This window comes from Prionailurus bengalensis, chromosome B3, assembly GCF_016509475.1.
Source record: "Prionailurus bengalensis isolate Pbe53 chromosome B3, Fcat_Pben_1.1_paternal_pri, whole genome shotgun sequence".
In the NCBI taxonomy this organism is placed as follows: Eukaryota; Metazoa; Chordata; class Mammalia; order Carnivora; family Felidae; genus Prionailurus; species Prionailurus bengalensis.
In genome coordinates this window covers 58,665,722-58,688,355 of record NC_057355.1, presented here as the reverse complement: position 1 = coordinate 58,688,355, position 22,634 = coordinate 58,665,722, and the positions used below count along the sequence as shown (strand labels likewise).

General features: G+C 39.3%; 1 protein-coding gene across 2 annotated transcripts; it reads left to right on the top strand.

The window, feature by feature from the left end:
• Positions 1 to 1,327: 1,327 nt before the first annotated feature.
• Positions 1,328 to 21,190, top strand: SPATA5L1 (spermatogenesis associated 5 like 1). Of its 2 annotated transcripts, XM_043555513.1 has the most exons (8): positions 1,328 to 3,792; positions 5,266 to 5,451; positions 10,370 to 10,528; positions 13,408 to 13,617; positions 14,133 to 14,357; positions 18,202 to 18,336; positions 19,253 to 19,378; positions 20,901 to 21,190. In XM_043555513.1, exons 1-8 carry the CDS (start codon positions 2,698 to 2,700, stop codon positions 21,066 to 21,068), a joined length of 2,304 nt encoding a protein of 767 aa, XP_043411448.1. In that variant the 5' UTR covers positions 1,328 to 2,697; the 3' UTR covers positions 21,069 to 21,190. The 2 variants fall into 2 exon arrangements, with proteins under 2 accessions (XP_043411448.1, XP_043411449.1); XM_043555514.1 differs by lacking the exons at positions 19,253 to 19,378; positions 20,901 to 21,190 and having other exon boundaries at positions 14,133 to 14,325; positions 18,202 to 18,334.
• The last annotated feature ends 1,444 nt before the right edge of the window (positions 21,191 to 22,634 follow it).

The window sequence follows — 22,634 nt, the reverse complement described above, 5'->3', positions numbered from 1 at the left end:
ACCTATAGATGACAAACTGACACATGAAAAGATGCTCAACATCACTCATCATCAGGGAAATGTAAATCAAAACCACAATGAGATAACACCTTACAACTGTCAGAATGGCTAAAATAAAAAACACAAGAGGGGCGCCTGGGTGGCTCAGTTGGTGAAGCATCCAACTTTGGCTCAAGTCATGATCTCATGGTTATTGATTCAAGCCCCACATTGGGCTCTGTGCTGACAGCTCAGAGCCTGGGGACTGTTTCAGATTCTGTGTCTCCCTTTCTCTCTCTCTCTGTCTCTCTCTCTCTGTCTCTCTGCCTCCCCTGCTCACACTCTGTCTCTCTCTCAAAAATAAATAAATATTAAAAAAAAACACAATAAACAACAAGTGTTGGTGAAGATGTGGAGAAAAAGGAACCTTCATGCACTGTTGGTGGGAATGTAAACTGGTGCAGCCACTGTGGCGGTTCCTCAAAAAATTAAAAATAGAACTACCCTCTGATTCAGTAATGACTCTACTGGGTATTTACCCAAAGAATATGAAAACACTAATTTGAAAGGATATGTACCCCCTATGTATACTGAAGCCTTATTTATAATAGTTAAATTATGGAAGCAACCCAAGTGTCCATTGATAAATGGATAAAGAAGATGCAGTACATATGTACAATGGAATATTCAGCCATAAAAAGAATGAAACCCTGCCATTTGCAACAACATGGATGGAGCTAGAGACTATAATGCTAAGCAAGATACGTCAGAGAAAGACAAATACCATATGATTTCACTCATATTGGAATTTAAGAAACAAATGAACAAAGGGAAAAAAAGACAACCCCCCAAAACAAACTCTTAACTATAGAGAACAAACAGATGGTTATCAGAGGGGAGATGGGTGAGAGGATGGATAAAACAGGTGAAGGAGATTCAAGAGTACACTTATCTTGATAATGATAAGCACTAATATATAGGATTGTTGCATTACTATATTGTACACCTGAAACTAATATAACACTGTATGTTAAATATACTGGAATTAAAATAAATTCTAAAAAAATTTTAAGTTAAAAAAAAAGAGTAATCCCCTGTGTGGAAGGGAGAAGAACAGTGGGAAGAGAAGAGCAGGCAGCAGTCTTAATGATGTAGACCACCATCATCTCTAATACAGGCCTTAGTACTGCTGTGCACCAAAAAGACAATAAACACATGAACAGAAGAGTTTATAATTGTTGTGAAAGAACATTCAGAGAAGTGTAAGGAAGGAGCATTCTCTCTCTGCCTTTCAAGATCTTTCTGCTAGACTAAGAATTAAATTTACACAAGACCAATTAAAAAGGGGAGAAAACCCAAAGTTTTCTTGTTACGTATGCAGAGACCCAATAATGAAATTGAGACATAAAGAAATGACCAATGCAGGCAGTTTTTATGCTTCTTAGACAAAGAGACAATAAATTTGTGAGGAATTGACAGGATCTAAAAAAATGCTTGGGAGGTGTTTTTTTTTTTTTTTAAGTTTTATTTATTTATTTTGAAAGAAAGAGATAGAGCATGCAGAGGAGGGAAAGAGGGAGGGACAGAGAGGAGACAGATCCCAAGGAGGCTCCATGCAGTCAGCAAGGAGCCCAATGTGGGGATTGAACTCAAATTGTGAGATCATGCCCTGAGCCAAAACCAAGAGTCTGATGCTTAACTGACTGGGCCATCCAGGCGCCCTGGAAGCTTTAATTAGTAATGAATTCTAAGTAGAATTTGGGCTGACGTAGTAGATTAGTTAAAAAAGCAACAAGGTTTATTTTTACAGCTTTCTCAGTTTTTAAGTTCCTATCTGTGTTATAAGGATGTCTGTTTACTTCTTACTACCTTTCACATGGGAGGTTTATTTCCTGCTTTCAGGGGTACAGAGGAGAGCCTGAGTGTCCTTGTCCCAAGTAGCTTTAATTCAAAATAATCAGTGTGCCATTGTGGTACAGTTTACCCGGCCTGCCCTTGCTCCCTACAGGAGTAAGGAATCTGAACAGAATGTATTGGTGTGCCACAAATAGGTTAGATGGCCTGGTTTTCCTTCTTTTCTCTCTCCTGGGGATTTAAAATGCTACCCTGTGCTTCTCTTTTGCAATCCTGGTGCTTTTCCTTAGGAGGGGCATGCCTGGATCTTCAGAACACGTTAGATTCGACATTCATCAGAGGTGCCAAGGCTGTTTTTCTCAGCTACTCTAAGTCCCCTTAGATATTAGCACCAGAGCACTCCAAAATATTTTGCCCACCAGGACAGTTAAGGTTTTTTCACAAAATACAGCCTCTAAGATGATAGCCCAAAAGTACAGGTGGTGATGCTCGACTCTGAGAGCCAGGGAGAGCATGCTATGCGGGGCCTCTCTAAGTCACCGGTATATATATATATATATATGCTTAATGGCCTACTGAAGCTAGCTTACGCGACCTCCCAGACACCCATAACTAAAGCCTTTTCCTTAAAGTTCTGGAATGGGCCACTGAGTTTTGTCAAATCCAACACCACAACACCGACAGCCACAGCACAGTCTAAATTCCGATTGGCCCTTTCCGCTTCCGCTCAGGGACTGGCAACTGAAGGCCATCACTGACGCATGCGCGTCATCTGTTTCCGGCCGAAGAGCGGGGTGTTCCCGTTTTCCCAGGCCGGGTGGAATTCCTATCTCACTTTCCTCGGCTTGAGTTTCTCTGTGGGCAATGTCTCCGGACTCAGGTCCCCTTCCTGAAGAGCCGCTCTTAAAGGTGCTACCCTTAGACGCTAAGGACAGGGGCACTCAGCGCTGTCGCTTGGGCCCGTCCGCCCTCCGCGCCTTGGGCGCGCACTTGGGCTCGGCGGTGAAGATCTCTCTGCCTGACGGCGGCTCCTGCGTCTGCACCGCCTGGCTGCGGCGGGACGGAGCAGACGGCTTTGTGCAACTGGATCCGCAGTGCGCGAGCCCTGGGGCGGCCGTGGAGGCTTCAGGGTTCCGGGGGAATCTCCGCTTAAGCAGCCTCCGCCTGGTGTCCTGCCCGTCGCTGCGGCACCTCAGTGTGTGGCCCGTGTTGCGGGAGGGGGCGGGCGCGCCCGGTGCCTCGAATCCAGCCGCGGTGCTGGAAGCGGCGCAGGAGCTTCTCAGGAACCGACCTGTCTCCCGGGGCCACGTGGTGACCGCTCCGCCGGGCGCCCCGGGTCCCGTAGCCGCGCTGCACATCATCAGCGGGGCGCCCAGCCCGGATCCGGCCGGGCTAGTCACTCCTCGCACCCGCATCGGTCTCAGCGGGGTGCCTCCGTCGGAAGCGGAGCCACGGCCCGAGGTGCCCTTGGGGGGCCTTTCGGAGGCGGCCGACTCGCTGCGGGAGCTCCTCAGCCTGCCGCTCCGCTACCCTCGCACCTTGGCGGCCCTGGGGCTGGCAGTGCCTCGCGGGGTGCTCCTGGCGGGTCCCCCCGGAGTGGGCAAGACTCAGCTAGTGCGGGCCGTGGTCCGGGAAGCGGGCGCGGAGCTGCTGGCAGTGAGCGCCCCCGCGCTACAGGGCGCCCGGCCCGGGGAGACCGAGGAGAACGTGAGGCAGGTCTTCCGGCGCGCGCGGGAGCTGGCCAGCCGCAGACCCACCCTCCTCTTCCTGGACGAGTTGGACGCCCTGTGTCCCCGGCGGGGCGGCCCACACCGAGCCCCCGAGAGCCGCGTGGTGGCCCAGGTGTTGACGCTGCTAGACGGCATCAGTGGGGACCGCGAGGTGGTGGTCGTGGCATCCACCAACCGGCCGGACGCTCTAGACCCAGCGCTGCGCAGACCGGGGAGATTTGACCGAGAGGTAAATGGGCGGGGCCAGTCAGACCTCTGTTCCTGGAACCTCGGCCTCTTCTGGCCTTGATTGGCTGCCCCTAGGTGGTTGCCACTTAGGTTTGGCAGTCGGTGAGGTTGGAGTGGGGCTTTGTGTGGTGCAGAGAACCTGTTCTCTGTCCTTGTGTGATCTGTGAGCCGGGACCTGTTTTTCCCGAGTCAAACTGAGAAGCAAGGTGGCCTTTAGGGATGAGTTTTGTTGTGCAGGTCCTGAAGATGAGTACCACCAGTAATGTTAATTTTTTAGGGAACTAGTTCAGCTATAAGTGTATTCAACTCTTATGGATTTGGAATGAGAATTAAAATTAGGATAGCTTCAAGAAATGAGTGTGTTGAAATAAAAAGGGAGAAGTCGGGAAAGATCTAAATCAAAGCAGGCATTAATTCTTCTGGACTTATTCATTCCTTGTCAGGACACCAGCATCCTGACCCACAAGTGAGAAATTACCCACAATTGGTCCCTGAGTTGCCAGAAAGATTGAGTACTCAAAAGCTGAACTATTTTACAAGCTTTAGTCCCAAATTGATTCCTGATTAAATAGTTTGAATAGTGGTTAAGTGATATTTGAACTTTGTGTTAGGAATCTAAAGAGACAGATGATAATTGCACACTTTTAGCTTAATCTGTGCAGAACTTGAGCACATTTGTTTCTTTTTGCATCATCTAGTACTTGTCTCCTGAATAAAATCCATAAGGGCAGGGACCTAGACTATCTGGTTTACTGTTGCACCCTTGGTTGGTAGAACTTGGGAAGTTGTTAAAAATAACAAAATGTTGTTAAATGACATACAGAGGGCCTCTGATTTTATGGTGGTGTGAATGTCATAGTCATTCAGTAGGAAACGTATTTTGAATTTTGATCTTTTGCCAGGCTAGTAATATACTGTAAAATGCTCTCTTGTGATGCTGGGCAGCCACGGGATCACGAGGGTAAACAGCTGACACGTTGACAACCGTTTTATACTCATCCAAACATTCTGTTTTTCACTTTCATACAGTATTCAATAAATTGTATGAGATACTCAAAACTTTATTGTAAAATAGGTTTTGTGCTAGATGATTTTGCCGAACCACCGGCTGATAATGTAAGTGCTCTGAGCATATTTAAGTAGGCTAGGTTAAGCTGTGATGTTCAGTACGTTAGGTATATTAAATGCATTATCTGCTTACTGTAATTCCAACTTATGATGCATTTATTGGGATGTAACCCCATCTTAAGGTGAGGAAGATCTGTATGTAATTTTCATTGTGCAACTACCCAGCCAGTGTTACTCCTCTGGAAAATTAGGATTTTAATATATTCAGAATCTATGGCATCCTTAAGAGTACATAGTTGTAGTGCCAAATTTGCTCACTAAGTATACACCTTTGAGAGGATATAAATATTATACAATGTTTTAAGCTGTGTAAGCTTTAATTTCTCTTTTTTTGCTTTGCATATAGGTTGTCATTGGGACTCCCACACTTAAACAAAGAAAGGCGATACTCCAGGTGATTACCTCAAAGATGCCCATCTCCAGTCAAGTCGATTTGAGCCTCCTTGCAGAAATGACAGTTGGTTACGTTGGTGCGGACTTGACTGCACTTTGTAGAGAAGCTGCCCTGCACGCTCTCCTTCATAGTAAGAAGGTAGGAAGCACTGATTTATGACTGTGTATGTTGGCCTTTTGATTAATATAGCAAATTAATTTGGGATTAAACAAGTGGTAAGTACATTTTTTTGGAACTTTTGATACCTTCCACAGTTATTTCTTACCTGTATTTCTACATCTCCGCTCCATGGGAATAGCATAAGACTGAAGGTGGGGACAGAGGGCTGAGTCTTCCAGGTCTACCAGGACATTTTCCCTCATTGCCAAAGGGAACCGCCTAGTGCAGAAGCCCAGAGCAGCTAGGGAAAAGATAGCGTGGCCCCCAGAAGAATCAAATGTATTTCTTTTTAATTTTTGGTTTTGTTTATTTTGAAGCAATTTCAGACTTAGAGAAAAGTTGCAAAAACAGTACAAACAATTTCTGTATGTGCTTTACCTGGATTCTCCAAATGTAGCATTTTTCCAGTTTTGCTTTTTCCTTCTCTCTTCTGTGTTTTTATATGTATGTACGTACATATATATTTCTCTTCATATATATGATATATATGTCTGTGTGTGAAACATTTGAGAATGTACTGCAGCCATGATGTCCCTTTAACCTTAAAATCTTAAGTATATATATATTTTCTAAAAACAAAGACTTGAACCACAGTATAATTATCAACATGAGGAAATTAACACTGACATGATACTTTTGTATAATCTCTGTAGACCTTATCCAAATTTGACTCTATCCTATTAATTTCCTTTCTAGCAGAAATTTAAAAAGGAAAAAAAAATAGTAATCCAAGATTACACATTGCATTTAGTTATCCTGATTTCTTAATATTCTTTAACCTAGAACCATTTTTAGTCTTTTATGGCTAACTTATTAAGACTACAGGTTATTTTTTCTATAGAGTATTCCTTGGTTTGGGTTTCACTGATGTTTCCTCATGATTGGATTCAGTTTTTGCATTTTTGGCAGAAGGGTCACAGAAATACTGTGTTCCCATTCCATCTGTTTTTTCCTTATTAATAAATATTTTGTAGGGAAAATAAATTTTTCTTTTCTTTTTTTTTTTTTTTTTTGAAAGTAAACTTTTCTAACCCAGGAGAAGATTGGGCACCTGGAATTTTTCTCTAAACTTGTCTTTGACATTGAAATCCTTAATTCATGACTACCTTTCTTTAAAATATTTAAGATGTTAGCTTTAAATACAATAGTTTTCAACACTATGGATTGGAAAATCTCTTCACTTTGTATGTAATAAGTAGTCATTGATCCTTAAACTCCTTCATAAAAAAATTAATTTCAGCACCCTGAGGATTCTAGGACAAAGTTTTCGATCTCTATTGTAACTATTATAACATTAAAATTGCCTTTAATCTTGTAATTTTTAAAAACCAGTTTTTAGTTTGTTTAAATTATAAAAGGATGATTTATCATCCAAGGTTTGGAAAACCTTTTTACTTACATAATTTACATCCTTCCTCATTTCCATTTATTTTTACATGTACTCTGAAAGTGGGAAGGAGTTATGTGAACTTGTAAGTTCTCTTCTTCTGGGTTTAGAACCAAAACTGCTTGAAGACTTAATGACACTTCTCATGCATAGAGGTGTGAGAATATATGCCTTTTGAAGGGAGGATGAGAGCACCAGCGCTTGGTGAGATTTACATTTAGGATTCCCTCTGCTTTGAAGTTCCAGGTTTGACCTTAAACACCCTGGCTTAGGTGGACCAGCCAGCTGCTACTTCAGGAGGGGCCTGCCCAGGCATAGCTACCACAGGTGATGGCTGAGTTCATAAACAACCAGGGGAAGTGGAAGGAAGAAAGGCAAAAAGGAAGAAGGGACAGAGGCATCTGGGAAGGTACTGGCTTCACCTTTTTCTTCTTTACCCCTCTGGCAGCTGAGGGGCTACTGCTGCCTCCATCTATACCAGGGCAGACAAGGGATGCATTGAAGTTTGTTCAGCTTTTTGTGAAGTAATCCCATTAAAGGGTTTGAAATAGAGTTTAATACATACACACACAGGGGAAAGAATTTTATCTGCCTAAAAGAGTTATTAGAATCAAGTGAGATAATATACATATAAGTGATCTTAGTTAGTGTTACTTAAAAATTAGTTAGGGGGTGCCTGGGTGGCTTAGGTCATGATCTCACAGTTCGTGGGTTTGAGCCCTGTGTTGGGGTGTGTGCTGAGAGCTCAGAGCCTGGACTCTGTTTCAGATTCTGTGTCTCCCTCTCTCTCTGCCCCTCCTCTGTTTGCGTTCTGTGTGTCTTTTTCTCTTTCAAAAATAAATTAACATTAAAAAAATAATTCAGGTACCCAATATCTAATACTCCTAGCCAATTAGGAAAAAAAAAAACTATTAAAAAAATTATTTAATAGTTTTCTTTGTGAGAAATTAAACAAAATAAAAATATTATAAAGAAAGTAAAAATTGCATGAAATCTCACTTCCCAGAGATTCTAATTTTTAGGAACATTGTTCAGAATAGCTCTCTTTCTCTCTCTCTCTCTCTCTTTCTATATATGTATGTACTTATATAATCTTATATAAATGGGATAGAATAGTTTCTTGTTGAAAATGGGAATTTTTGGGGCGCCTGGGTGGCTCAGTCAGTTAAGCCTCCGACTTCAGCTCAGGTCATGATCTCGCGGTCCGTGGGTTCGAGCCCCGCGTCGGGCTCTGTGCTGACAGCTCAGAGCCTGGAGCCTGTTTCAGATTCTGGGTCTCCTTCTCTCTCTGACCCTCCCCCATTCATGCTCTGTCTCTCTCTGTCTCAAAAATAAATAAATGTTAAAAAAATTTTTTAAAAAGAAAGAAAATGGGAATTTTTTTGACAACTAAGTATTCAGAATTTGATATGAGGGTAAATCTTAAATATAGTACAGATATTACAAATAGACATTATAAATATAAGCAGTTTTTAACTGTAACAAAAAATCTGTTTCACTAGAATGATCAAGGAAATTGCAAGAAAGATTCTCCACAATGTAATCTTAAAGTGAAGGTGGACTTTCTAAGCATAACATAAAAGCTAATGCCAAAAAGGAAATGGTTTACTAATTTGACGATTTGGGGATGGCAAAACAATATATAAACAAAGACAAGACAAAAGACAGACTGGGAAAAAATACTTTGGCCTCTGACAAAAAGACCAATTACCTTGATATAGAAAGAATTCTCACAGATCAATAAGACCAACAATCTAAGAGAAAATGGGTAATAAAATATGAACAGGTAGGAGACAGTAAAAGGATTACAAGCAGCCAATAAATGTGAAAAATCCTCAACTTTACTTTCTTTAAAAATTAGTCTCTTTCAGTTATTTTTTAACTTTTTATTTGGAAATAATTAAAAACTTGAAGGAAAGTTGCAAAATAGAGAACTCCTGCTAAACCCTCCATCCAAATTTCACCAATTTTTAACATTTTGCCAAATTAGCTTTATCATTCTCTCTCTCCTTCTCTGTCTCTAATTGTATATGTGTATACATATTACTTATTTTTTCTGAATCAATTGAGGATGGGTTGCATGCATCATATCCCATTAGTTATCTATTTCCTAAGAACAAGTTTGTCTCTATACGTGACCACAATATGATTATGTATAATCATTATATTCATGAAATTTAACACGGACACAAAACGTTATCAAATCTACAGCCCATATTCTTATTTTGGTAGTTGTTTCAATCATCTTAGCATTTTTCCCCCTCCAGTACAGGATCTTGTTCAGGTTAACATATTGCATTTAGTTTTTAGTTTCTTTTAATCTCCAGTACTCCCTTAGCTTTTTTAAATGACACATTTTACATTGACATTTTAGGTCAGTGATTTTATAAAATGCTTTTGAATTTGGGTTTGTCTAATATTTGTTCATAGTCAGGTTCAGGTTATGCATGCCCATTTGGAATACTCCATAAGTGCTAGTGTGTCCTTAGGGTAATACACATGAAGGCACAGGATGTCTGCGTGCCCCTCGTTGGTGATGTCTCTCATCGGTGATTGAGGTGATGAGCCAGTCCAAGTTTTGTCCAGTTTCTCCACTGTATAGTGGTGTGTTTCCCTTTGTAACTAAGAAATCTGTGAAGAGACCTTTGAGATCGTGCTCCTTGGCATACTTCCCTCCCCTTTTTTGTACCCATAGATGATTCTTGCCCCAACAGCCTTTACTTTAAATGGTTGCAAAATAGCTAACTTTCTAATTCCATCATTCCCTCTACCTCACTCTTGATTGAAGAAATTTAATGAATGCAATAGTGGTTACGATTTCCTCTATCACATTGGCAGAAATTTAAAAGTTTGGTGATCTACAGTGCTGGAGAGGTATGGGAAGAACAGCTTTATATTATTGGTACAGCTTTGAGAGCAGTGTGATAATACCTGTGAAAATCATAAATGCGCATACTCTTAAATCCAGTAATTCTACTTGGAGGAAATTATATAAAATACTTGAACATGTGCACAAGCACTTTCACCTGTAGCTTTGTTTTTAATAACAAAATACTGGAAACAGCCTAACATTCAACAGAAAGATGCAGTTGAATTATGGTACACTCATACAACAGTGTCAGAAAGAGTGAGGTTGAACTATATTAATTGATAGAAAAGATTTCTAACATAAGTGGCACAAAAGTGCAGGTTACTTTGTACAGTGGGGTCCCATTTATGTATCTGTTTGAAAGGATGTATGTGTCCTTACCGTCATAAAACATACTAGTGGCATACACAGAAAGTGGTTGACTTCCTCTAGAGATGTTAGTGGGGAGAGCTGGGAGAGGAAAGGAGACTTTTCATTTTTTTTGGTATTGTGTGTGTAGGATTCTTTATAATGATAGCAAAATAGATTTATAATTCAAAAGAAGATTTTAAAAAAAAGAAGAAGAAGTAATTGTGCTCCTGTATCACAAAAAGACCCTGTAATTTTGGTCTGATTTTGCTTTTTGGGGCATATTTCTTCAGAACCAGGACAACCCGACTATTGATGAAGCAGACTTCCTTGAAGCTTTTAAAAAGATTCAACCCTCATCCTTTCGAAGTGTCATTGGACTGATGGACATCAAGCCTGTTGGCTGGGAGCAGATTGGTGGCCTCGAAGATGTAAAACTGAAGTTAAAACAGGTGATAGAGTTTGCTTGCGCCAGTAGAATGGTAGAGTTTAAGTGTAACACTTTTGTGATGAAGACAAACCGCACTTGCTGAAACTAATGCCATCCTAACATCTGAATCCAAGGGTTACTTCTCAGTCCTTGTTTAACTGGGCTTCTATAGGTGTCAGATGCCATTCATCATATTTTCCTACCTCACCCTTCTCTTGTTTGTTGTTTTCTTTAAAGACTGTATAACCTAGAATGGAGTCAGCAGACTTTTTCTGTAGAGGGCCAGAGAGTAAACATTTTAGGTTTGGTGGGCCATACAGTCTTTATTGCAACCACTCAACTCGGTATTCATGGCATGAGAGCAGCCAAAGACAATATGTAATCACTACTTGCGTTCTGATGGAACTTTATTTATGGACACTGAAATCATAATTGTCACACGTCACAAAATATTCTTCTGATTTTCTTTTCAAGCATTTAAAAATGTAAGAGTGGTTCTTAGTTTGTGGGTGGTACAAACACAGATTTTTAGTTTACAGGCCTGAGTTTGCCCTGGGACTGATAAAAGCACAAAGTTATAATACACAGTATGGCCTGGGTGGCTACAGTTCTCACAGTGGATGCTAAGGAGCACAACTCTCCAGATCCTCTCACTGGCATTGCAGTTTCAGAAATTAATTTTGTTCATTTACCTTCAGGTGATCCTGCCATAAGGAACCAGATTTCTCTAACCCCATACAAAAGACTGATGTATAAGTATCACTACAATTTATTCATCATAACTAGAAGCTATATCTACAGTGAACCCTAGAATCCTTGTGTCCATGGATCAGTGCATTTATAACATTCCCTAATTTTTTACATGCATTGTCTCATTTAATCTTTACAAAGTGCGTGAGAGATCAGCCACACTTCCTGTTGCGAACACTATTTCTTTAGCTTTGAGATGTTAAGCTTTCTTGCCTTTCTGAACATTCTGTTCCTTAATGTTGCCATAAGTGTTAGTACTCCAAGCTCCTAGGAATCCTCTTTTTGCATTCTGTGAGTCCATGATCTCAATATCCAGGGCTTTAGCTGTCTCCTGAAAACTGTTCACTCAAAAATCTTTATATCCAACACAGATAGTTCTTTTGATCATCAGAGCTACTTAGCTGTCTGCCTACCAGGTAACTTCCAGGAATCTCAAACTCAGGACATCCATAGCTCAGCTAATCAACCCACCCTCCACACCTGGATTCTCTACCTCTGTGAATAAAGCCAGCAACCCATCTCCTAAGTCAGAAACCTGTCTTCTAAATGCAGGGGTCGTGCCATACGTGCACGTAAGTCCCCCTTTGGATTTAGAACATAGTCCCTGCAGGGGCGCCTGAGTGGCTCAGTCAGTTAAGCATCTGACTTCAGGCTCAGATCATGATCTCAGGGTTCGCAAGTTCAAGCCCCACATCGGGCTCTGGGCTGACAGCTTGGAGCCTGGAGCCTGGAGCCTGGAGCCTCCTCAGGTTCTGTGCCTCCCTCTCTCTCTCTCTCTCTACCCCTCCCCAGCTCACATTCTGTCTCCCTCCTCTCTCAGAAATAAATAAAAACATTAAAAAAAAAAAAAAAAGAGAGACAGAGAAACATGGTCCCTGCATAAAAGAGTTAATTTTATGTTTCAAATCTATCCCTTCCAGTGCCTGTGACACATCCAGCCTTACTATTTTTGTAGTCAGAATTATTGCAAGAGACTTCTAACTGGTCGCCCTGCTTCTGTTTATTTCTTTCCAGTCCATTCTCCATCCTGCTTCCTCAGTGCTGACTAAAACTTTCAAGGCTTAACACAATCTGACTCCTACTTCCACTTTCATTCCATTACTCCTTGCTTCCCCTATTCTCCTTTCTGTTACTACTTACTGTTGGGATGAATAAGAGTTTCAAGTGTCTCTGTGTGTATTGTTCGTTCCCGGTGGAATGCCGTTTTCTGGCCTCATTGTTAGTTTACAAGCCTGCCTCCCCAACTAAAATCTCAGTTCCCTTGCTAAGGGGATCTTATCCTTTTTTAATAGAAAGACAATACATCAGTAGTTAAGAGTTTGCACTTCCTGATTTACATTGCCTGGGGCGGGGGGGGGGAGGGGGACAGCCTTAGTTCTGCTGCCTCACTAGAAATAAGACCTGGGCGAATTACTTCACTGTTGTAAGTCTGAGCTTCTGCATCTATAAAAGTATGATGACAATAAAACCACATACTCAGAGGTAATGGGGACTTGTTTACTATTTAGTTAACATTTGTAGAATGCTTACTTTGTGAAGGTGTCATTCTAGGTATGGGAATTTAAGTGGTAAACTTTATTTACATTCTAGCCGAGCAGAATGGTAAACCCAACATGGAAAAATAATAATTTCAGATAGTGAATGAGTAAGTGCTCCCAAAATAAAAGATGGGCAGTAGCATAGATTGGCGGGCGGGGATGGGGGTGGGGTCTGCTTTAATTAAAGTAGTTAGGGAAGACCTCTCCAAGGAAATGGCATTTGAGCTGAGACTGAATGATGAGGGATAGCCACACAGATTTTGAAGGAGTGTTCAGGCAGAGAAAGAATAGCAAACAAAGGCCCTGAGATGGGAACAAACTGGGGTGTTTGGGAAAGAGGCTGCATAAGGCCTTGTAATAGGAAGGAGTGGTAGGAAGAAGTTCAGATGTGGCTTTTATTCTAATTCTGATGGGAAGTCACTGTAGGATTTGAAGCAGGAAATGATGTGACCTGACTTAGGTTATAAGATCACTGGTTGCTGTGTGGAGAGTGGACTGCATTTCCAGCTCATAACAGGTACCTGAGAATTGTTGAGTGAACACTTGAATTTACTGGATCATATGATGTTTTATCATTATACTAAAACAATTGTCTCTTTTTATGTACTTACAGAGTATTGAGTGGCCTCTAAAATTCCCTCGGGAATTTGTCAGGATGGGCCTGACACAGCCAAAGGGAGTTCTCCTGTATGGTCCCCCTGGATGTGCTAAAACCACCCTGGTGAGGGCCCTGGCCACAAGCTGTCATTGCTCTTTTGTTTCAGTGAGTGGAGCTGATCTCTTTTCTCCTTTTGTTGGAGATTCAGAAAAAGTCTTGTCTCAGGTTTGTTTGTTTATTTTCTCCCATATAGTTAAGTGTCCTTCTGAATTTTCATGATATGCCTTAAGGATAAACCTTAGTTATTAAAAATATTACTGGCCTTTTTTTCAACTAGAAAAGTTATGTATGTTTGTTTATAGAAAATTTAGGAAATATAGGAAAGTGTTAGGTAAGAAATCCTTTGTAATCTCTACCTACTGTTAATGTTTTGGTGAATTTCCTTTATTTTTTTGCTTTTGTTTTAAACTTGAGGGCAGATTATATCTTTATCACGATTTTTTAAAATCATCATTTTTAAAACTCCATAGTATTAAATGTTTTGAAAATATGATTTTTAACATGTACATAATACTCCATTCTTTCTTATTCTGTTTATTCATTTCCCAATTCTTAAAAATGTAGCATCTTTCTCTTCTTTTTACATTTTAAAAATTATAAGTAGTAATACATAAAGCATATATTCACTTGAATACTGAGTAGTGTATAGCTTTTCAATAATTTTATTTTCCCAACAAAAGGTATTTCGACAAGCAAGAGCAAATACTCCAGCAATTGTGTTTTTGGATGAAATTGATTCAATCTTGGGCTCTCGATCCATCAGCAAAACAGAATGTAATGTTCAAGAGCGTGTTCTTTCTGTTCTCCTGAATGAATTAGATGGTGTAGGACTGAAGACTACAGAGAGAAGAGGAAGTAAATCAGATCAACAGGGTAAATACAAGGAGCTGAGAAAAAACGAAGAGGTATTTATTAGCCAGAATATACAAAACCCAGGCCAATATTAAATACAGTGCATATACACTAGCTTTTCCTATGTGGATTCATCTCATAGAAGGAATTATGTAATTTCAGTTTGGCTGGATGTTTACAGAGCTGCTAAAAATTGTGATTTGGCTAGAAAAGATGAGGTAAATTTTATAAGTTATCTTAAATATATACGAATGTGAATTTTATTTTTCCTGAGATTTAGAAACCTAACGTTACATATTGCATAGAAAAGGGGTTTATTCTTATTTTTATATCCTGAAGAACCAGTGTTCATCCCTTTCTAAAAGTTTTTATATGAAACAAAACAAAACATTGTTATTACCAATGATCTTAGTAATTCACAACTTCCGATTTTCTTGAGGAATGGGTTTCCCTGCTTATAATGAAGTTAAAATGACCTTCAGAATCCCCTTCTTCCCTTTCTGAGTCTCTTCCTAGATAGTTTGATACCCTTAAATTACCCAACAGATCCGTTTTCTTTTATTCTTTCCTTGTTTTTACTTGTTTCCCAGTTGAAAAATCATTCCACGGGAGAGTCTTATAGCTCTTGAGAAATATATGACACTAGAATCTGAAGGGACCCATGAGATTTTCTAATCAAATTTTCTTGCAACACAGGAATTCCTTCTACAGCATCTGACAGGTGTTCACTCACCTCTGCTAAAATTTTGCAGATACAGGGAATTCACTACTTTGAGAGATCACATTAATGGTGAACTACTCTGATTATTCAGTTCAATTGAAAAGAAAAAAATGTTTTAATTCCAGTGTAGTTAACATATAGTGTTATACTAGTTTCAGGTATACAATTTGGTGATTCAACAATTCCATGTATTACTCAGTGCTCATCATGATTACTCTTTAATCCCCATCACCTATTTCACCACCCACCCTGCCTCCTTCCCTCCCCTCTGTTTTCTATAGTTAAGAGTCTGTTTTTTGGTTTGTTTCTCTCTTTTTTTTTTTTTTTAAACCTGTGTCCATTTGTTTTGTTTCTTAAATTCCACATATGAGTGAGATCATATGGTATTTGTCTTTCTCTGGCTTATTTCACTTAGCATTATACTCTCTAGAGTCATTCATGTTGTTGCAAATGGCAGGACTTCATTCTTTTTTATGGCTGAATAATATTCCATTGTATATATACCATATCTTCTTTATCCATTCATCTATCAGTGGATACTTGGGCAGCTTCTGTAATTTGGCTATTGTATAATGCTACAGTAGGGGTGCCTGTGTGGCTCAGTAGGTTAAGTGTCCAACTTTTTTTTTTTTTAATTTTTGTTAAGGTTTATTAATTTTTGACAGAGAGAGAGAGAGAGAGAGAGAGAGAGAGAGAGAGAGAGAGAAAGCGAGCGCATGAGTGGGGGAGGGGCAGAGAGAGGGAGACACAGAATCTGAAGCAGGCTCCAGGCTCTGAGCTGTCAGCACAGATTTCGGCACAGGGCTCGAACTCACGGACCATGAGATCATGACCTGAGCCGAAGTCGGACGCTCAATCGACTGAGCCACCCAGGTACCCCAAGTGTCCAACTTTGGCTCAGGTCGTGATCTCATGTTTGTGGGTTCCAGCCTAGTGTCGGGCTCTGTGCTGACAGCTCAGAACCTAGAGCCTGCTTCAGATTCTGTGTCTCCTTCTCTTTCTGCTTCTTCCCCACTTGTGCTTTGTCTCTGAAAGCTTGTTTCCCTTGCCTCAGGAGACAAGAAAAATGTTGTTACAGCTGATGCAGAGAAATTACTGCCTGTGCTCTCTTTAAGGATTTTTATGGTTTCAGGTCTCACAATTAGGTCCTTAATTCATTTTGAGTTTATTTTTCTGTATGGTGTAAGAAAGTAGTCCAGTTTCATTCTTTTGCATGTAGCTGTCCAGTTTTCCCAACACCATTTGTTGAAGAGACTGTCTTTTTCCCATTGCATATTCTTGCCTCCTTTGTTGAGGCAAAGGCACCATATAATTGTGAATTTATTTCTGGGCTTTCTATTCTGTTTTATTGATCTTTGTGTCTATTTTTGTGCCAATACCATCAGTACCATACTGTTTAGATTACTGCAGCTTTGTAGTGTAATTTGAAATCTGGGATTATGAGGCTTCCATCTTTGTTTTTCTTTTTCAAGGTTACTTTGCGGTCTTTTGTAGTTCCATACAAATTTTAGCATTCCTGTTCTAGTTCTATGGCAAGTGCTATTGGTATTTTGATAGAGATTGCATTAAATCTGTAGATTGCTGGGTAGTATAGACATTTTAAAAATGTTTGTTCTTCCAATCCATGAGCATGGGATGTCTTTTCATTCTTCAATTTCTGTCATCAGTGTTTTATAATTTTCAGAGTACACAGGGCTTTCACCTCCTTCGTTAAGTTTAATTCCTCGGTATTTTATTATTTTTGGTGCAGTTGTAAATGGGATTGTTTTTTAAATTTCTCTTTCTGCTGTTTCATTATTAGTGTATAGAAATGCAATGGATTTCTGTACATTGAGTATCCTGTAACCTTACTGCATTCATTTATCAGTTCTAGCAGTCTTTCGATGGAGTCTTTTGGATTTTCTTAATATAGTATCGTGTCATCTGCAAATAGTGAAAGTTTTACTTCCTCCTTGCCATTTTTGGTGCCTTTGTTTCTTTTTGTTGTCTGATTGCTGTGGTTAGGACTTTTTTAGTCCAGTGTTGAATAAAAGTAGTTGAGAGTGGACATCTCTGTCCTGTTCTTGAGACCTTAGGGGAAAGCTCTCAGTTTTTTATCACTGAGTATGATGTTAGCTGTGGGTTTTTCATATATGGACTTTATTATGTTGGGGTATGTTCCCTCTAAACCTGTTTTGTTGAGGGTTTTTATCATGAATGGATGTTGTACTTTGTCAGTTGCTTTTTGTGCATCTATTGAGAGGATCATATGGTTCTTGTCCTTTCTCTATTGATGTATCACATTGATTGATCTGAGAATATTGAACCACCCTTGCATCCCAGGAATAAATCCCACTTGATTGTGGTGAATGATTTTTTTTAATATATTGTTGGATTCAGTTTGCTAATATTTTGTTGAGGATTTTTGCATTCATGTACATCAGAGATACTGGCCTTTAGTTCTCTTTTATTGTGGTATCTTTATCTGGTTTTGGTATCAGGGTAATGCTGGCCTCAAAGAATGAATTTGGAAGTTTTCCTTCTTCTATTTTATGGAATAGTTTGAGAAGAACAGGTATTAACTCTTCTTTAAAAGTTTGGTAGAATTCCCCTTTGAAGCCATCAGGTCCTGGACTTTTTGAACTCGCAACAAACAATTTTGAATGCTTAGCCTGTGTAAGGCCTTGCCCTGACTGCTTTTCGGTATTTCTTACCTTCATCTAGGATTTACCCATCTTCAGCTTATGTTGTCATATTTCTGCCTCTGGAAAGAAAAATAAATAAAAAGTAAAGTAGATCTCCATCTTCTAGGACATTAGAGCCAGGGTGTTTCATAGCCATACATCTCTACCTGTTAGTCATATGCTTTGTCTTTTCAAGTCATCTACCAATCATTCACTGGGGCTCAGGTACATTCAGTAGGTATTCTCTGCTGTGGTGTAGGCTTTCCATTGGTTCTCACATGGAGAGATGTCCCCCAGGATTGGCCAGTTCTTTCACCACACACAGAAAGTAGTTCTTTGGTTAATAATTTGTATTTGCATACCTTGAGATCAAGAAGGGGGTATAAGCATTCCTGTCCCAAGAAAAGGATATGCTTATTTAAAAATAAATGGACCCTTCTTATCTATATTTCTTAAAAATGTAATAACGAACAACTTATTGACATTACTTTTGTGTTGTGTATTTTCCCTCAGTTAGAGTTGCAAGAAGTTTTTAATAGAAATGTCATGATTGTTGCTGCAACAAATAGACCTGATGTATTAGATGATGCCTTATTACGACCTGGAAGATTAGATAAGATTATTTATATTCCACCTCCAGATGAAAAGGTAATTGTACATGTTTTACTCTATGTTAGGATTCTTAATACATCAGTGTTGGAGCTGTAAGGAGCCTGGCAGCATTGAATCCCAAACTGGATATATATGTACCTGGTGTGTGTCTTACACTGGGCTCTGCATTCTTCCTCGCCTGGTGGCCCTTCATAAAGTCATAATTTTGATCTGCTTTTGCTGGATACTCTGGGCATATTTTCAGAGAAACATAAGCTTAAAAGTTAAAAGTAGTTGCCTTATTTCATTATTGTGGCAGACTGAAAAAATATCGAGCTTATTAGGTATACTCAACATTATTTTACAACTAGAATGGAGGAATCCTAAAATGTCTGGAGAATATATGTATCTGTATCCTTATTTTACAGTGGGAAAATCTGACGTTAGAGTGATTACACAATGTATCCATAGTCAAAGAATCAGTAAATCTTTTGCCCTTAACATCCACAGCCACCGATAGGGAGAGACTAATGACAAAGAATGAATTTTTTCCTCCCTTCCTAAAAAATAAATAAATAAATATTTAAATGTCTGTTTATTTTTAAATTATGTCTGGATAAGTCATGTGTTTCCTTCTTAATCCATGTCTGATAACACTATTTGTACCCAAAAGAAGGGGATTCATCATGTCTCTTAAAGAAATATATCTACAATCAGCTATTTTAAAAATGATTATAAAAGTGTTAGAAATTTATCATGTCATTATTTTTACCATTGTCATATGAGCCATTGATGAAGTACTTTTTCTTATCTCTTCAGAAGTGATTCTTTCTTAATGTTTAATCATTAAAATATACATAACACTTTCTCTGTAGTATGACAGGAAACACTCCCTTGAAATATTTTAATCTAGCTTTGTGTCACACATAAATGTTATAAGATTATAAACATATTACTTTTAATTTTGTTCCAGGGCAGGCTTTCTATTTTGAAAGTCTATACCAAAAACATGCCAATGGGACCCGATGTTTCCTTAGAAAACCTAGCAGCAGAAACCTGTTTTTTCTCTGGTGCTGATCTTGGAAACCTTTGCAAAGAAGTAAGTTAATTAGTGAAGGAACATATGGTTGAGAACATTTCTTCATTTATTCAGATCTTCATTCACTTGGTAGCATTTACTGAAGGACTGCTATGTGGTGGGCACTGTGGAAGGTGAAACAGATGTCGCCACTGCCCTTCCCTTCCAGAGCTTACAGGTGCATGGCGAGTTGCAGAGAGGCAAATTGTAGTACTCAGTTGGCAACTGAAAATATGTGGTGAATCAGGAAGTTCAGGGTGTTGTGGGACTGAACCAGACTTGGGGGCATCAGAGAAGGCTCTCGGGTGTAAACTGAGATTGGAAGGATGGTGAGACCATTGACCAGGCTAAGGGAGGGGAGAAAATGTGCGGACTGGAGTAAGAGTCCTTTATTGAGGAGATGGACAATGGCCAGATCACACAGGTCCTTGTAAGCCACTTTAAGGAATTTAGACTTTGAGAGTAAAAGAAGCCATCGTAGGTGTTTCCTTTTCCATAACCTTTTATTAAATGTACTGTTCAGGAAAATGCACAGACCATAAGGATATGGTTCACTGAATTAACATAAAATGAACACACTGTGTAACTACCAAGAAAGAGAACATTATCAATACCCCAGAAGCTTTGCTTGGGGCTTTCCCAATCTCTCTCCCAAAAGGGAAGTACTCTTCTGACTTCCAGCACTGGAGATTAGTTTGCATATTTTTGAACTTTATAAAAATAGGACCATACTGTATACTTTTATGTCTGCTTCTTTAACTCAGGATTATGTTTGTGAAATTCATCTGTGATTTTGTGCATAACAGTAGTTTGTGCATGCCCATCACTTTATGGTTTATGAATATACTGTGTTCATTCTTTTGAACGTTTGGGTTACGACTTTTTTTTATAAATTGTGCTGCTGTGAACAATCTTGTGTATGTGTCTGTATATACTTATAGAGAGAATTGCTGTGTTATAGAGTATGTGTTTGACCTTTTCCTTTATGATCAGTGTTGTGTCCTATTTAAAAACTCCTACTCTGGGGTACCTGGGTGGCTCAATCAGTTAAACATCTGACTCTTGATTTTGGCTCAGGTCATGATCTCGTGGTTTGTGAGTTTGAGCCCTGCATCAGCTCTGCACTGACAGTGTGGAGCCTGCTTGGGATTCTCTGTCTCCCTCTCTCTTTCTGCCCCTACCCCATTCATGTGCACATACTGTCTCTCAAAATAAATAAACTTAAAAAACAAAAAAACAAAAAAACTACTCTGAGGTCAGGGAGATAGTCTCTCATCTATAAATATTTTTATGGGCTCATAGTGTATATATTATTATTACAACTTGCATTTTCTTTTTTCCCATTTAAGGCTAGAGTTTAATGTAGAAGAAATGATCCATTGAGACAACTTTTAAACAACATATTTAACTTTTTAATATTTGGTCATGAGTGTTGGAATTCTGAGAAGTGGGACTGAGGTTTTTACACTTAGGTTTTGAAGTATTGCCATAAATTGTAAAAAACGAAGCACATTAATTACTTCCTATTGTTTGTCTCTTATAGGCTGCCTTGCTGGCTCTGCAAGAAAATGGACTAGACGCAACCACAGTGAAACAAGAGCACTTCCTGAAATCACTGAAGACTATAAAACCGTCCTTAAGTCATGCGGACTTGACTTTATATGAAAACTTATTTCAGGAACAAGGATTATCTAACTTAGAGGATTTTTAAAAATTACGTTACATCCCTGTTCAAGGATTAATTGAACTGTGAATTTGCTCTATGATTTGCAACTTCGCATTTTTAGAGTTTGTGTGTATCATTTCCTGTAAATAAAAGGGATAAGCACCTGATAAGCTAAAGTTCATCTTATTTCTAAAAAGTATATGAAAATACCATAATTTGGGAAGAGAGTATATGTATGTTGATTTTTGTAATGGGGATGGTGGTTGCTTTTGTTTGTTTGGGGTTGGTTGTTTTTTTTTTTTTTAAGTTTTATTTATTTTTGAGAGAGTGAGTGAGCAGGGGAGGGGTAAAGAGAAAGGAAGACAGAGGATCCCAAGCAGGCTCCATCTGCCAGTGCAGAGCCCAACCTAGGGCTCAAACTCACAAACACTTAGATCGTGACCTAAGCCAAAATCGGGAGTCAGATCTCAACCAACTGAGCCACCCAAGCACCCCGGGTTGGTTGCTTATAGGAAAGTACAAAGAACTCTTATGTTCTCTTAAACCAGATTCACCAATTTTTAACATTTTGCCGTATTTACTTTCTCCTTTTTATATATACATAAACATATACATACATACATACATATACATAAACACAGTATTTTTCAGAACTATTTAAGAATAGATTTCATGTATCATGCCCCTTTACCCCTTGATACTTCAGTGTACATTTTTTAGGATTTTATTTTTAAGTAATCTCTACACCCAACATGGGGCTCAAACTCAAAGCCCTGAGTTTGAGTCTCATGCTCCACCAACTGAGCTAGCCAGGCGCCCCTTCAGTGGATATTTCTTACAAATGTGATTATTATGTAACCATGGTGTATTTATCAAGCTCAGGAAATTTAACATGGATACAATATTTTAATAAATTTCATCTATGGTCTCCACAGTAATGTTTTTCTAGTTACAGGATCCAGTCTCAGATCATACATTGCATTTAGTTATCATGTATCTTTAACCTCTTTAGATTTGTAACAGTTCCTCAGTCTTTCTAGACCTTGACATTTTTTGAAGAGTACAGACTAACTACTTAATAGAACCACTGGCTTCTGATTTGTGTTTGCCTGCTTTTGCATCTAGATTCAGGCTATGCATCACCAGTGGTGCACTACATAAGTGCTGTGTTGTCAGAGATCACAGCTGGAGGCACGTGAGTCTACTCATATTGGTGGTGTTGATTTTGATCACTTGTTCACAGTATTGTCCAATTTCTCCACGTATAGCTGTAATTTTCCTTTTGCAGTTCTAAACAATTTTTAAGGAGCTAGTGATATGTATGTTTTTATTTCCTTTTACTACAAAAGTAATAGAATGTTAGAAAATACAGATAAACACAAAGAAAATACTTGGATATTTAACCTTTTAGCCCCTTATGCATGTGTAGATCTTTTTTTTTAAACCAAAAATGCATGGTATAGCTCTTAACTTGTTTTTCTCACCTAACAGTGTCTGTCTGGTAAGCATCTTACTGAGCCTTTCTTCACCAAGGAGGTGCCATACGAGATGCTGGAGTGTAAATGGATGAGATGGACAGCCGCTGTAGGCCAGCTGTGAGCACAGACCTCA